General features: G+C 36.1%; 1 protein-coding gene across 3 annotated transcripts in view; it reads left to right on the top strand.

Moving 5' to 3' along the window:
• Nucleotides 1–4,399, top strand: part of LOC117421351 (mucosa-associated lymphoid tissue lymphoma translocation protein 1) — a 44,406-nt gene extending 40,007 nt beyond the window's left edge. For all 3 annotated transcript variants that reach the window (XM_059024683.1, XM_059024686.1, XM_059024692.1), the window contains 2 exons: nucleotides 154–279; nucleotides 2,518–4,399. In XM_059024683.1, the coding sequence (XP_058880666.1) occupies nucleotides 154–279; nucleotides 2,518–3,003 (612 nt within the window). In that variant the 3' untranslated portion in view covers nucleotides 3,004–4,399. The remainder of the gene's footprint in view (nucleotides 1–153; nucleotides 280–2,517) is intronic.
• Nucleotides 4,400–15,859: the final 11,460 nt, after the last annotated feature.

Raw genomic sequence — 15,859 nt, forward strand, 5'->3', positions numbered from 1 at the left:
AACATTTAAATCTTTAGTTTTATTCAGTTAGGACAAGTGGTGAGAAAATATATTGGGTTAATTGCTCAATGTAAAGGTGGAGCAAAGAAATTACAAATATATATTTTACTATTGATTTTACGTGTTCTTAACAGCTGCCTTTTATATTTACAGGACCTAGATGTGGACCCCAAGGAGACTAACAAAGTAACCCCAGAAGAAACAGGCAGCTATTTGTTATCCAAGAGCCTCCCAGAACACTGTCTGTACACCAGGTTGAGCTCTCTGCAGAAACTCAAAGTATGTGTAAGGTATTATTGGGGTTTGCTAAACGTAGTACGGATGTTCTGTGTTCTATGTTTTTCTATTGTATTTTGTATCTTGCTCTTTATTGTACTGTAATTCTTTATATGTATTTTTTGTATACAACTGTAAGTCGCCCTGGGTAAGGACGTCTCTTAAGAAATAAATAATAATAATAATACGGGGGGCTATTCAATATATCTAAGTACCACCTCTGAGTTCGTTATAATTTGAGAACCATGGTTATAAAAATCCAATATTTAACTGCATGTAGAGCAAAATAATGTACAATGCCAGAGAGGGTCCTAGTTAGTGATTAAAGCCTGATGATATTAACATCCTCCAACCTTTAGATCAATTGAATAGCACCCAAAGACAAGTCCACAAACATTTTAATTTCTAAATGATACATGTCCAAGTATTGGCACGAATTACATTTTGAGTGTAATACTGAAAAAAATACCGAAGCCCGTACGTCCTTTTAAAACTGAGACCAATTATAAATAACTTAAAGACACATGATACAGAAAAGTAATTCATCCATATAGTTAAATACACAACCATAATAAATTCAGTCACAGATGAAGACATCAACTGAACAAATCATCTCCTTGACATAGTTTTATTTATCTGTAGTTTTATTTAGCAAGACTTTCGGCTGTTCCTCCTCCCTGCAAGGGATCCTTTCTTTAAACAAGATATCTGCGTGTATTTCTATTTGACTGCCCCTTTAATGAATGAAAATTAAAATCGTTATAAGGTTTGTCTTAACCATTTCCAACCCTTTTTAGTGACATCAGAGGTTTACAAATACAAGTTAATATTATACAGTACAGATTATTAGTTGGGACATGTATTATGTTTATATATATATATATATATATATATGGATACATGGATACATGGATAGTAGCTATAATTAACCTTTGGCCCATGCTAAAAAAAAAAGTCGTATTGCACTTTTGTGACGTCAAAGTCATATTGCACAGTTGTCAATCAAGATTAGCTGGAGTAAAAGCCGTTTGTCTCAAACTCATCACGTTGTCCTGTTTTTAACACCAAGCCAACAGCGATGTTCGAAAAACTTTTATTGCTCAACAAGAACATGTAAACACGTCCAAGAAAACCAAATTTGACTTGGTAAAATATTATCAAATTCTTACCGGTAACGAAAAAAGACGGTGATTTCAAACCTGTCACAGTGTGTATGGACTGAGCAGGAAGCTCTTGTAAAGGTTTGATTTATTCTTAATAACACTAATGTGTTTTGGGTAGGTTACACATTACATTATGTAAAAATATAAATCTATACAGTAGGCCTATACAATATGCAGTACAGCAGTAAAATCAAATGAATACCTAGCGCTTTTTACTTTAGCTTACCAGTAACACAAAATAAATCATGCTGCTGCATTGTGTGCAATGCAAATAAAATATTTTTTTAAATTGAAACTACATGATTTTAGCTTTTTTTTTTTTTTTTTTTTTTTATTATTATTATTATTTTTAACTTGGCCTACTTAGTAGCCTACACAATTAACACAAAATAGAACCTATACAGATGCTCAGAATGAGCTGGAGGGGTTAGTGGCACATGTGTGGGGAAACCAGAAATGTCATAGAAATTTGTTTTCAAGGCTTGTATGTACACCCTGCCTTTAGTGAAAATTAGGTACTTGGGTGTTCGCCTCAAAAATGCATTGAGCACAACAGGGAACGCACATGAAAAAGTGGACTGGGAAATGCCAGCAACAATTGCGACTGTTTAAAATGTGCTTTCAAAAGTTCTTAAATTGATGCAATTGTAAGTGTCGCAATTGCCGGCAGCTTTAGTACATCTCATTGTAATATTTGAGAACCGTGATTTGCACGATCTCCACCCCATTTTTGTGAATTTATGCAGGAACGCCCATAATTACATATTCATCTAAGGTTGAAACGCAAATAAAAACTGCTGCCGCAAAGCATTCCCTAAAAGGTCGCTAACAGCATTGCGCATGTTTAGTACATTTCACCCTAGACTTCCAAATCGTTTGCAACTGGTTTGCGATTATTGCGACAGGCGCAACACTTTAGTACACCTACCCCTCAGTGGTTTGCAGTTTACTACATTTTTTTCCATGATTTTACTGTGCTTCTGCTGTGTTTTGCCATGGATTTACCCTACTGGTTTTGTGTTGTAAAGCACAATATGGACAGCACACACACTAATTCCTTTTTTTTTCTTCTTTTAAGGGGCAGCTTTCCTTTACGGTGTGCCTACAGGGCAAGTTCAACTCCATGGATGATCTGGTGGACTGGAGAACAGAGGTCAACATTGGGAAGCCCCTCATTGCCAAGTTAGACATTCACCGCATGGTCAGAAGAAACAGCTGCCTTCAAACCTGTCACATGCCACATAGCCCTTCCCATAGTCCCACCCATAGCCCCTCGCACAGCCCGGGGGTGGAGACCCGCTATCACCAGCACTACCCCCAGCACTATCAGAATTCCTACCTGGGGGTCTACCACCACAACCACCCTCTCATGACCATGGGTGGTACGATGCCTGTGGATAACGAATGCTGCATGTATTCCAATTTGTCTTCTTACAACCAAGAGGGGGAGCCTTACGCAGTTTCTGCTAGCAGAGTTAACATTCCCATTGAGACTACTGCTGACATAAACGAGCTGCAGACAAGCTTTATTGACAGCCTTGAAATTAATAACAGATACTTATAAACATTCCACAACTGAGACCGTACAGTCGTACAGTCAATGAACTGTACATCCCATATGTTACTGATTAATATCTTGTTTAGCATTGGTTTTCCCTTAATTATTTATGATAACTAATAGAAGGGAGTATATTTTCAGGAACCTTTGACTAATTTCCTTTTACTTGTATCAATTGAAAGGGAAGTATAAACGATGGTTGTCCAGTATGTAATTATAGTAAAGTACTAGCAAATTGGGAGTTATGTCTGTATGATTTGTAATCATTGGGCTGTATGTGGGATGTTAGGATTTCTTGAACTCCGGTGAAAGCACCTTAACACAGACTTACAGTTGAGTTACAGAAGTAATTTGAGTATTTGAGTAATTATAATTTGAACCACTCAGAATGATTACTAACTTAAAAAAATAAAAAATAATAATAATGTTGAAGTGAATTACTCTTTAAGAACTGATATTCAAATCAACAGACATTGGGGTCTATTTTTATTTCCAGTGGAAAACCCTGCTGGTGTTTTATCCACTTTCTAACATTTGAACCAGCAATAAAAATACAATAACAAATGAGGTCCACAAAATCTTTCAGGGCAGCTGTATTAATATAGTCCATTAAAATATACACCATTATGTCAGTTATCTTACAGGTACTGTTATGTCCACTGTGAACCCAGTCAAATGTGTTTAAACATCTAAACCACTAAGACAGAAATGGACAAACTTCAGTAGCAAATAGCGCTGGTTGCCTGGTGCTTGACTTGAAGACAAGTATTTTGAAATAATATTTTCTGACAATAATACAGTATACCACTGAGGGTTAAGTGTCTGCTAAAGGTTGACTTTTAGACTTTAGAATAACTTACAACTGTAACAACAGGAAGGAAGATTGATCTTTAGTAGTATCCTATGTACAGATATATTAAACAGAAATGAGGATCTGTACAAATCAATCCTAATTCAAATACCTATAGATAGACCCAGTGACAAGTCATTTGTCATGGGTTTTGATTATGCGCTGGCATTACTGGCTAAAGGTCAGCTTCCATGAGTCTGCTGAGCAATTTTGTTTATTGCTTCTTCAAATATGTCTCCTGTAATTGGAAACAAAGTTTGTCTGCTTGTCTTTTATTGTTTAAACAACTGCCATTCTATTAGGTGTTGTCTTTTTTTTTTCTTTTTTCATAGTACTGTTTTGTAAACGGTTTTATTTGTTTTTGATTCAACAAATTCATATTTCCATAAACAAATCCATTAAATATTTAATTAGTTTTGATAGCAGTTTTTAGAATTTTAGAACACTTACACATGTGATGCTTTAGATGGGTATTTCAATAAGAAAAAAATAAACATGCTGTGTGTTACGCCAGGTAATGCTAAAGAACTAGCAAGTAACCATATAAAAATACAGTACTTTCAATTTTTTTTTTTTTTTATTGCTGGATTTACACAGAGGAAATAACCAAAAATTAAATGTTGTTTTTCATTTCTGCACCACTATTGAAAAAATTAGGCAAATTGATGCAGCAAACAGCAAACTGGTGAAACGTCGTTCTATTTGTTTTTGCTGGAAGCAAAGCAAACAATCTTTAGATGTGACCTCCCAGACATTCCACAAGGGGGCAGGTAATCATTGAAATGCAATGGGGAATATTTAAGCCTGGTGTTATATTTATACTTTTCTTTGTAAGATAGATACACGGTAGATGAAACTGAAAATCCACTGCAGCAATTATTTACTATTTCAAAGCTGTGTTTGTCTTGAACACATCCTGGAAAATTGGTGTAAACAGAAAAAAATAAAATCATTTATAAAGGACTTTAAGGTAGATCTAATACTTTTCTGAAAAAACAAAAAATATAGACATTGCTACAAAAATGATGTCTATAAATAATAATAGAAAAAAAAAAAACATTGTCTGCAGGTAATGACCTAAGATTAAAGGTCAAATTTAGATAAATCCAGGGACATTTACAAAAAAAGTATTGCCACAATTTGAAAACTAAAATAAATATGCAAAAACATTTTTATTGCGGTTAAGCTGTCACAAAGCATCTTATAGACATTACACTGTGTGTACTCAAATAAAATGTGTACTTATAGTAAGGTAATACTGTCATCAAGTTGCTAGAATGTCTATCGTTAATGAGAAAAAAACGTTTTTTTATACACGTCTGTCTGCCAGGATGGCAGGCTTTTTTTGTGTCAATTTTAAGTTGTTCTTTTTATTTACCACAGGTGCCAGTTTTTAAATCGCACTTCTAAAGTCTTTTTAGGTACCATTTTTACAATGTTTGCTCTGCAGTAAAACAATATTTCATTACAAAACATTCTAAAGAATGCCGTTTTTAATTCAGAATTCTGTGCCATGCAATGTCATTACATCCACTGTAAACGGGAATTATTATTATTATTATTATTATTATTATTATTATTATTTATTTCTTAGCAGACGCCCTTATCCAGGGCGACTTACAATCGCAAGCAAATACAAATACATTCAAGTGTTACAATATAAGTCATACAATAAGAACAAGAAATACAATAATTCTCAAGTGTGACAAACCACAATTCAATATACAGCAGATAATAGTGAAAGTTACATCAGGATATGATTAAATAGTGGTAGTTACATCAGGATATGATTAAGTACAAAATACTACAGATTAAACACTTGGCAGATTACAATATTCTGTAATATTCTGGAATGTCCATTCTGAAGTATACTTTAAAACAACAGGTTACTCATCTTACCAAATGTGCATGATGGATGTTATTAAAAGTGCATTGAAGCATAGCAGAATTCTAAACATACAGATATGACAAGGTTTTCCTATACCCCAAGACAGTTCCTAATATACAATAGGCGGATGGTGTATGAAACTGACAGTTTCGCATTTTGAAGTTTGACCACTTCTGAATCACAGGGATACCTGCTGTCATTTCAGTAGTGCATTCCAATAAAAAGGAATTTACAAAACATGTTGTTTTTTCTCACGGCCTTCACTGAATTGTACAGGAAAAACAACAGCACAAGGGGGATTGTCACAAACTATATGTCAGATTGCTGGAGGCCTTTCCGTTCTTTTCTGGTCACTAGTCAGGGCAACTCTTGTGACAATGGATATTTTTTTTTATTATTATTATTATTTTTTTTTTTAACAGACTACAGTAAAATATGATACAGTAGAAGATACATAGAGACTTGACTTAATTTGCCATTTGGTCTTACTTTGTGAGGCACTGGGTTCAGCGGTAAAATACTGGCAAGAGTGGAGCTCAGGAAGCAAACTCAGTGTTCTTCCCACCAACCCAGAGGAATGACAAACATCATAGGTGGGTGTGACCGGGTAGTGTTAGCAGTCAGACTCAGAGACCAGAAAGCTGTAGTTTTAAGTGCTCATGCACATTTTAATCACACAGCACAGCACAGCACCTTCACTATCACTATTCTAAACTAACGCCCATGATCACCCTCTTTATACACTTGTGGCTGGAGCAATCAATTAATCATTTATTACATTTACGGCTCCAGCCACATTCCCACATGTTTTTGCAGGGAGACATTTAACCCCCTCCCTGCCACCCAATATTCCCCACACCTGTGCACCGGCAGGGCTTTCACCCTGCCACACTGCCACAGAGGACCATCTAGAAAGTCATACATGCAACTGTGGGTAGTACCAGCTTAGGGTTGCCACCGTTTGGACACGCCAAACCCAGGTATAATTCTTGCACCATGTCTAACAAAGGGAATGCAATACTGTAGCATTTATGAGGTAAAGTCGGACTAGAATGTATTTATAGATCTCATTAAAACCCTCAACTACATTTTACCAAAGGTTATTAAAAACATTATCTTTTAGTCTTTGTTGTAGGGTGTATGTTGCTGAAAAGATTACTTTCTTCATAAGCTCTTTCAGATTCCAAGAAGGTGACAGAGCATATACAAGTTTTCACAGGGGAAGCCAAGCAGCATGTGCCCTTTTTTCAACAGAATTAAGACATGTAAAAAGATACCTGCTCAAGGCACAGTTTTCAGCTTTTGAACCCAATCCCCTCTGTTCCTTTGGTCGAAACGGATGATCTCTCTATAATTGGACCATGTATCTCTTGGAGGTCTCATTCAAATTCCATAATATATTCATTACAGGAATTAACCCCTTTGATCTGTACTACTCCATAATACCCCACAGAAGGCACTGTGCATCACAGGCACTGTTCATCAAAGACCTTAACAGAGCGTTACCACACATAGGGATGCTGCTACATTTTCCTTAATTTAAAGGAACAATAGTGTGTTACATTAGTTCTTTTTATACGATTTTTAGCATACAGTCCTTTTTTAATGTGTTGTTTTGTTTCATATTGTCTCATGGATGTGTTTTTTTTTACTCTTTCAACAGGTGGTGTGGTCATATAAGGTTCATGTAAACAGTGGACAATTTGGTTATATATATATATATATATATATATATATATATATATATATATATATATATATGCTGTGTCCCTCATCCATGTTGTTCCGGCGTGTTTTCTAATTTCATCTTGCCATCTTCCCGGAGGTCTTTTTCTTAGTCGATTTATATCTCTTGGGATCTAGTCTAGTATCTTCTTGGTCCAGCGATGGTCTGTTCTTCTTGCTACCATTTCAGTTTTTTCGCTCTTATAATAACATTGCATACTTTTGTTTGCGCTCTTATCCATTTTTTCCTTTTCCTATCTCTTCTTGTTATTCCCAGCATGCATCTTTCCATACTCAGTTGAGTCGTTTATAATTTGTGAGTCATTTTTGCATTGAGGGTCCAGGTTTCACATCCGTAAGTTAGCACTGGCAGCAAGCATTGGTTGAAGACTTTCCTCTTGAGGCATAAGGGTAGTTTCCCTTTCAGAACCATGCTTAATCTTCCAAAGGCACTCCAGACCATTTTTTGCTCTTCTGTTGCCAAAACTTACTGTCCTAAGGATACGTAGTTATTGACTTCTACAAGCTTGATCCCGTTGACTTCAGTTGCCTGGTATATTAATTGAACATAACTTGAGTCTTCTTCAGGTTCATTTTCAAACCTGCTTTGTTGCAAGCCTCGTGTAGTTCTTGTATTCTTGTTTGTAATTCTTCTGGGCAAACTGTAAATATGAGGATGTCGTCAGCAAATTGTAGGTGATTCAAGTAGGCTCCATTGATCTTCAGCCCCTTATTTTCCCAGTCTAGTGTTTTGAAAATGTCTTCTAGGGTGGCCGTGTAGAGCTTTGGGGAAATTGTATCGCCTTTTTTAATCTTTTAATCTTTAACTCCTTTTTTAATCTTGATTTTGTTGCTGTTTTTATGGATTCTTACTGTGGATGTTGCATTCTTGTATACGGTGCTGATCAAGTCTCTGTACATTTTCTCAATTCCTTGTTTTTTTCAGAGAGCTTAATGCAGACCTTGTGTAAAAAGAGTCAAGGGCTTTTTCATCGTCAATGAATCCCAAGCAAAGTGGTAGTTAGTACTCGTTGCTGGTTTGAATCACTTGCCGTACAACTTGAAGATGAACTTGTGCTAAATCCACTCCTGAAATTTGCTTGCTCATTTGATTGTGCCGAGTCAAATTTATCTTGAAGTCTGTTGGTGAGTATCTTGGTAAAAATTGTGTAGATTATAGGAAGTAAGCTAATTGGTCTGTAGTTCTTGAGGTCTTCTTTGTCTCCTTTCTTATGTATCACAGATGCGTTGGTAAGTGCCCTTTCCACTTTGGCAGAGTATGTTACTCAAGCTTTCACAGCATGGTAGAACCTGCCAGAGTCAAGGGAATCCCGCTGTACTTCGTCTTGAGAACCCGTTGTCACCGTCCTGCCACTTTGAGGCAGTGGAAGTTGGAGTTGGACTATATATATTAGAGGTTGGCATGGGTAGAAAATCCAGAACTGGGTACCCGCTGTGAAAAATATCCAGGTATCCGGATCTTTTTCTCGGTAATGATTAAAAAAATAAATAAATAAATAAAATAATCACATATATTTATGTTTTAAGTGCATGATACATTTTTAAATACTATATAGTACACATACATTTAGTCCCTTCAAATCTGTAGACTTGTGTAACTTGTAACCTTTTTCAGTACTGGAAATATCGAAATAATAATAATAATAATAATAATAATAATAATAATAATAATAATTACATCTCCGTTTAAATACAGTTATTAATGTTAACTGCACATCATGCTGCAGGACTCTTTGTGACATATATTGGCCATTTTCTGTTGTTGTTGTTGTTGTTGTTGTTGTTGTTAACATGGCTGTTATGTAGTACAGCACCACTTTACCGAGCAGGAGAAAATGGAATTTGCAAACTCTGCCAAGGAAATATTTCATTCAAAAGGACAAAGCACACTTACTTAATGTGCTCCACATTATTTTATTTTTATTTTATTTATTTTTAAATAAAGGTTACTTATTTGTTCTTTTTGGTAAGAAACTATATCTGCGCAATAACAGTAGATAAAGCATTCCATATAGGTAGCCACACGTTTATTATTAATGGATCATAAAGTTATCACTGACATAAACCAACAGTTATTATTATTGAGGTGCACTTGCCGCTCACTGTGTTATTGTTTTCTGTAAAACATTGCTATCCTGTCAGTTAAGAAAAGGCTTAATGCCAAAGTGTGTTTTAAAGTTGTCTTTATTAGGCCGGCCAGAGACCCGCGCGTACAACTGCATTGTCATATTTTCTACATTTTCTTTCAATTCTCAAATTTAATGAATCGAAACCTAGGTAGTAAAAAGAGACCCGGGTAGCATGAGGTAATTTTGGATACCCGTGCCGACCTCTAATACATATATAATGTGTGTATGTGTGTGTGTGTGTATATATATATATATATATATATATATATATATATATATATATATATATATATATATATATGATTCAGTGGTTTACTCTGCAACTTAAGAGGGAGAAGAGCAGTAATTTGTTTCAAATGTCAAGCTTTTTCATAAATATGTCACTAAGGATATTTCAGTCAATCTACCAGGATGTCAACGGTAGTCTTATATTAAATGAGATATTGCAATAACATTGCAGAGAAAGTGTACATCAGATATAACAGATTGTTTTTTAATACAACAGAATCCTTGAAGCAATGAATACATAATATAACTTAAATATTTGCTTTTCATTTTGATGACCTTGATAAAGAGGGTGATGTAAGGATACGCAGGTGCAAAACCCCCCCTAATGCTGCCATAAATTGTGTTTAGCAGCCGTAAAGTCTGATTTTACTAGCCGCTAAAAATGCGCCATATGTAAAGAATGGTGTTCACCTAGCGTTCTGCACCCGCTATCAAATTTGCACTTTGCCATCATTAATCCATTCAAAGTATATTGAAATGCATTCAAATGAAGAAAAGAGCATGGAATTGGGCAGGATCTGGGCACAAACATTATAATGTGATGTAAGGATTTTACCTTGCACTTAGGCAATTGCTGACCCTCCAAAAACTTTACACCCCTTCTTACAAGGTGCAAAGCATTGTAGAAGCGAGTAACTAAGAGCTGTATAAAAGCACACACCTGCAGACACCTGTCATTGGCTTCAGGATGGCTGCTGTGGTACACTTCCTGATGCGGCGACACTTGGCTCTTGTTGAGGAGAGGCAGGAACACGTTTGGAGGAGAAGGGCAAGACGAAGAAGACCCTGCATATTCAATCCCAGGGTCACTTTGTTTAGGATTCGGTGCTAAAGCGTTATTGTCTCACTCCGCAGGTCATCCTAGAGCTAAAAGCTGAATTAAGGGATAAGATAGACCCCAGCGTCAATCTGCTGTGTTCTCTGCACTACTTAGCCTCTGGATCATTTCAGATCACAGTTGGAATGTCTGGAGGGATAGCCCAATCCACCTTTTCCAGAGAGCTAGGCAAAAAACCTGGATGTCATGCTCAAAAGGGCAGGCCAATACATATCATTTCCTAAGGATACTAGCATAACTGATGTTGGCTGAGGCTTTTTCAAACAACTCATGCTGAGTGACCTCAGCCGTAAGGACTCTCAGCTCCTTTTCAGAAAATGTTTATTTTCTGTACCATGCGCTAAGAGGACTTTGCTGCCCTTACTGTGACATTTTTTTGGCTTGTATTTTTGTGCTCCACAAAATGTCTTACAGCCACTACTGCTCTCTGTACTCCTAGCTCTGCTAAATAGACCGATGTGCTCATCGAGACCCTCATTATCATAATTGCGGATCATTATTTGTGCGTGTTGAGTAATTAGCATTGCTCTTAAGCTTACATAGGCCGCAGTGCAATTTGAATTTTGCGTCAAAATGTTTTAAAATGTTTTAAAATTCTTTTTGGATACATTTTAAAACACAGGTCCATTAGCTACAGGTTGTTACACTGTAGGTACTATTATTAAACTAATATTAATATTAAACTTATATTTATCAACATGCATTATTCTGTGATTGAGGATGGAATACACTGACAACATGTTTTACAACTGTTTGTTACAGTGTACAGTGTACCTATTTTGAATTCTATCCAATTTTTTTATTCATTGGGACTTTGCTTAGCAGGTATTTGTTGTGTAATCCTGAATGGTTTTAAATCTAAACTTGTGTTTCGCTTTTCGTTTCTGCTTAATATCCCCTGAGATATCCCTGATATTAAGCAGCAAAAAAAAAAAAAAAAAAAAATAGAAATGGTTGCTCTTACTCTGAGAATTACAGTACATCTCAAACAGACATATCCTTTAGCTCAACATTTGTGTCACCTCAACTACTAAATACAATCTGCCAACCATATTAGAATCATCTTGCAGTATTTATGGCATCCCAGCATCTGCGAGTGTGAGTTGCTATTATTGTCTAGTTAACCTGATCCAACTTGGCACTGAGGCGGTCAACAGTGGTGCAGGATCAGTATGGGGCTAATATTTAGTTTCAGATCAGTTTAAATGTTTAAATACATTCCACAGAAGATGGCAGATTGGAGCAAAACCGATAACAGAGATTACATTTAGTTATAATCCAGTTTGGAACAGTTTTTAATTGTATCCAGGTCTGGTGACCAAATAATAATAATAATCCCTGGCAATATATCGCAATGTGTAGTGCACGGAGTAAATAACAACAGGGTTTCAGTCCCAAATAATAAACACGAATATCCATCCCACAATATACTAACATGTGCACCAGTCCTAAGCCAGGTTTCCACCAGCAAGCAAGTGAAAGAAAATGTTGGTTTAAGGACAAGCAATATATTTGTCTCCACTGGACACAAATGAGCTAAACAATGTACAAACAATGCTGCCACCTATAGAAATTTAGAATGGCTGCACTGGGTTAAAGTATTTTAGAAATACTAATTTTGCACAAGCACCAGCATTCTCTCTAAATTCGGTATGACTTGGTTCTGGAATTGTGCACACCCCTATGTATTCTCCTTGCACTATAGAGCAAAAGAAATGTAACTTATCAAATCCAGCAATAACTTAAGTCAAACTAAATGACTGATTAAAGCAAACAAACAAAAGAAAATGAACACACTCACTTGTATATACCACCTCCCATACAGTACAATTACTCCAATGTCTTAAAGTTTACTCTTTATTCATGACTTTTACTGTAGATAATATGAAACTTATAGAATTATAGAAAAAAAAACCTTCTTTCATAACATGCTGCTATTGATAAATGGCAAGTATATGAATCATTACAGCTAACAGTATTACAGATATTTCTAACAGCAGTGACTTGGCAAGAAGCCCTGTTTATGACGCACTTGTATTGAAGCTACAGCAAATTGATTTTGTGTTTGTTCCTTTAACAAATGTTGATTGGTTTCCCATCCGCCATGCCCAATCACTAACACCTGTTACTTAATATTGTCTGAATGTCAAAAAATAATCCAACCTTTGAAGTTAATCTTCATTAATTAAACCGTGAAAAGTAAATGCTGTGTTTCACAGGCACTTTCTTTTCAGAAATTTTGCCAAGGGTGTTTTTTTTTTCCATATTGTAAACCTTCACGTCTCTCATTTGTATGTTACCTTTGTAGGTTTTTAGGTTTTCTCTTAAAATGTAAATGCATCACATTTTTGTTTGAGAAAAACATATGGAGAATTGGAGTGACCCTATGTGTATCAAGTCATTCCTTTTGTATTTAATGAACATGTATTTGAGGTGCAATGATCTTGTTTTATTTAAAAGCTGGTTAATTGTAATAACATTATTACAAATGCATCCATAACGATCCACCCTCCTACCAGAGAAAGTGTTTTGGTAAATGCAAATAAGAAATCTAAAGTGGCTGCATGCTCAAAGACAAACATATCATACAAGTTAAGAATATTGCAACCCATGTAACATATATTCATTTACCCTGTATTCGTTTCAGGATAATTTGCACTGCTTTTTTATCACTGTAGAGTGGAACCTCTAATAAACAGTATGTTTACTGTATCTGAAAGTAACTTGCCACATTTAAGCTTTCTTTTCCTGTTAAAATCCACTATGTTGTGTTCTATCCTGGATTATCAAAATGTCTAACACAGAGTTAAATAGTTCCCCTGAACAAATAGGTGCTTTGCCATATTTGTTGGAACCAAAAAATAAATAAATAAGTACATTTCAGTAAAAAACACTACAGTGATTTGTTACTTTACTTTTTTATAATCTCATGATGGCTGGTGATTTCCATTACATGAGAGAAGATGTTAAAACTTCATGCTGATTTGAACTCGGCTCTCGCCAGGATAAGCACTGACTACAGTAAACTAATTTGATTAATTTGCGTTTCCATCTGATGATGTAGATATCTTTCTACCTGGTGTTGATGGCTGAAGTGTAATGCTGGCTCCAGGGATCAGCTTATTTTGCCTCCCCAGCGCATCAGCACACACAACGGCTGCGATGCTGGCTCCAAGGATCAACCACAGTGCGGTCTCCCCAGCACATCAGCATCACAACCATCTGGATTGAGCTAAGTAGGGTACATCTCTGGGGTCTTCAAGTGGGCACCTTCCATCCTCGGGGTGTTTCGTCGACTAGCCCACAACACCTCAAGAGAGCTCAACAGTGATTCTGGCGTCCGAGCATCACCCTCCTCCGTCCCTCACTCAACTCAGCCCAGCTTAGTTACCCATACATCAGCGTTGCTTTCTTTCTATTGTGCTTGACATCCCCAGCCAGAATCTTTCTGTCTAAACCACATCCAGTTGCTGCTCCTTTCTGCTGCTTCAGATAAGTTCTTCACTATGGGACACAACTCTTGACCACTGAACCCAACACCTCTAAGAAACCGGGTTCCACTGGATAAACCCAGACTCCATCCTCGCTGTTCCGCTTCAGCAGCCAGTTGAGCATACCGAAGTTTTTTCCTCGCATCATCCACAGCATCCTCCCATGGCACTGTTAACTCTACCAGATGAACAGGGCGTGCTGATCCAGACCACAAGACAATGTCTGGTCGAAGGTTAGTGGTGGCAATCTATAACATTTGATACATTAATTTATAACTTTTGATATACTTATAAAAATAAGGTGTGGCGGAGTGTCCCACCCCTATATATATTTATTATTATTTGTATTTTTGTTTGCGGCGCGGATAAAAGCGCAGCGTCTTTTGTTATTGTTTTTATAATTTAAAACCTCGTGAGGCTGCGTGGCTGATCAGCTACTGATTATTTAACTAGCTGACAGTCACGCATCCTTACTAAACTCGTGCAGACTGTGGCCAAGGGGTAATAAGATAAATAACAGCTAGTTAACCCCTCGGCCAGAGTATAAGAACCTGCAGCTGTCCGTGCTGCGAGGAGGAGTGTTCAGAGGAGAGTACTGGGAGCAGAGAGAGCGAGGAGAGAGAAAACAGTTAAGAACAATTGCTATATGTAAATATACTTGTTTCTGTTTATTTGTTTGGCTAACGCGCCTTTTTGTTTTGTGTTTTGTTTGTTTAAATATTTTGGTTTATTGATTTAATAAATTCAGCTGAACCCCGTTGCGTTCAGTTTCACCCGCCCATCCACTGTTTTGGTTCAGTTACTTCCTGGTCCGTGACATCACCACACCTCACCACTGCAAGCCAATCTGCCACATAAGGATACAATAAAAGTTATTTTTCTAAAACAGAGACAATACAACTCAGACATAGCAAAAATGCAATAACAATACTCCCTCACCAAGAACATACAAACACCAATCACTTTTCTCAAGTGTGTGGTCATTTCATAGACTGCATGTCCTGGCAATTCCCCTTTAGCTTGGTCCAAGATTGCCATGTCTGTTGCCTTGGAAGAGGTCATGTGATATTGGAATGGCATTGCTAAGGACCCAGGGCCTTCTCACAAATGCTATCATGAGCATATACCACTGTTTTCTTTTTTCAAATGATTCTAATGATTTAAATGTAGATGCCACTAATGCCTTAAGGCATTTCTGTAGGAATCAGTAACAAAGTATGCAACCACAACATATTTAACTCAAACATCATTAGCCTCACAATTTCTATAAAGTCTGTCAATGTTAGGAGGAACTGGCAGTCTTGATTTATTTAAGAAATATATATAATTATCCCAGATAATTTAATTTTTTAATATATGCTTTTGTGCAAAATAACATTACAAGAATGTATACTTTTATGGAGCATATTTTTTAAACAAGTTTGTGTTTTTTTAATGTGGTTTTTTGGGCTTGCTTTGCTTGCATTGAAATGTACAATTGCAATCATTACCTCATGAAAATGATAATTACTTGGCTTTAGATATATTATTATTATTATTATTATTATTATTATTATTATTATTATTATTATTAATATTATTATTATTATTATTATTATTATTATTATTATTATTATTATTTTTATTTTTTTT

The sequence above is a fragment of the Acipenser ruthenus genome, chromosome 1, assembly GCF_902713425.1.
Source record: "Acipenser ruthenus chromosome 1, fAciRut3.2 maternal haplotype, whole genome shotgun sequence".
Classification (NCBI taxonomy): domain Eukaryota; kingdom Metazoa; phylum Chordata; class Actinopteri; order Acipenseriformes; family Acipenseridae; genus Acipenser; species Acipenser ruthenus.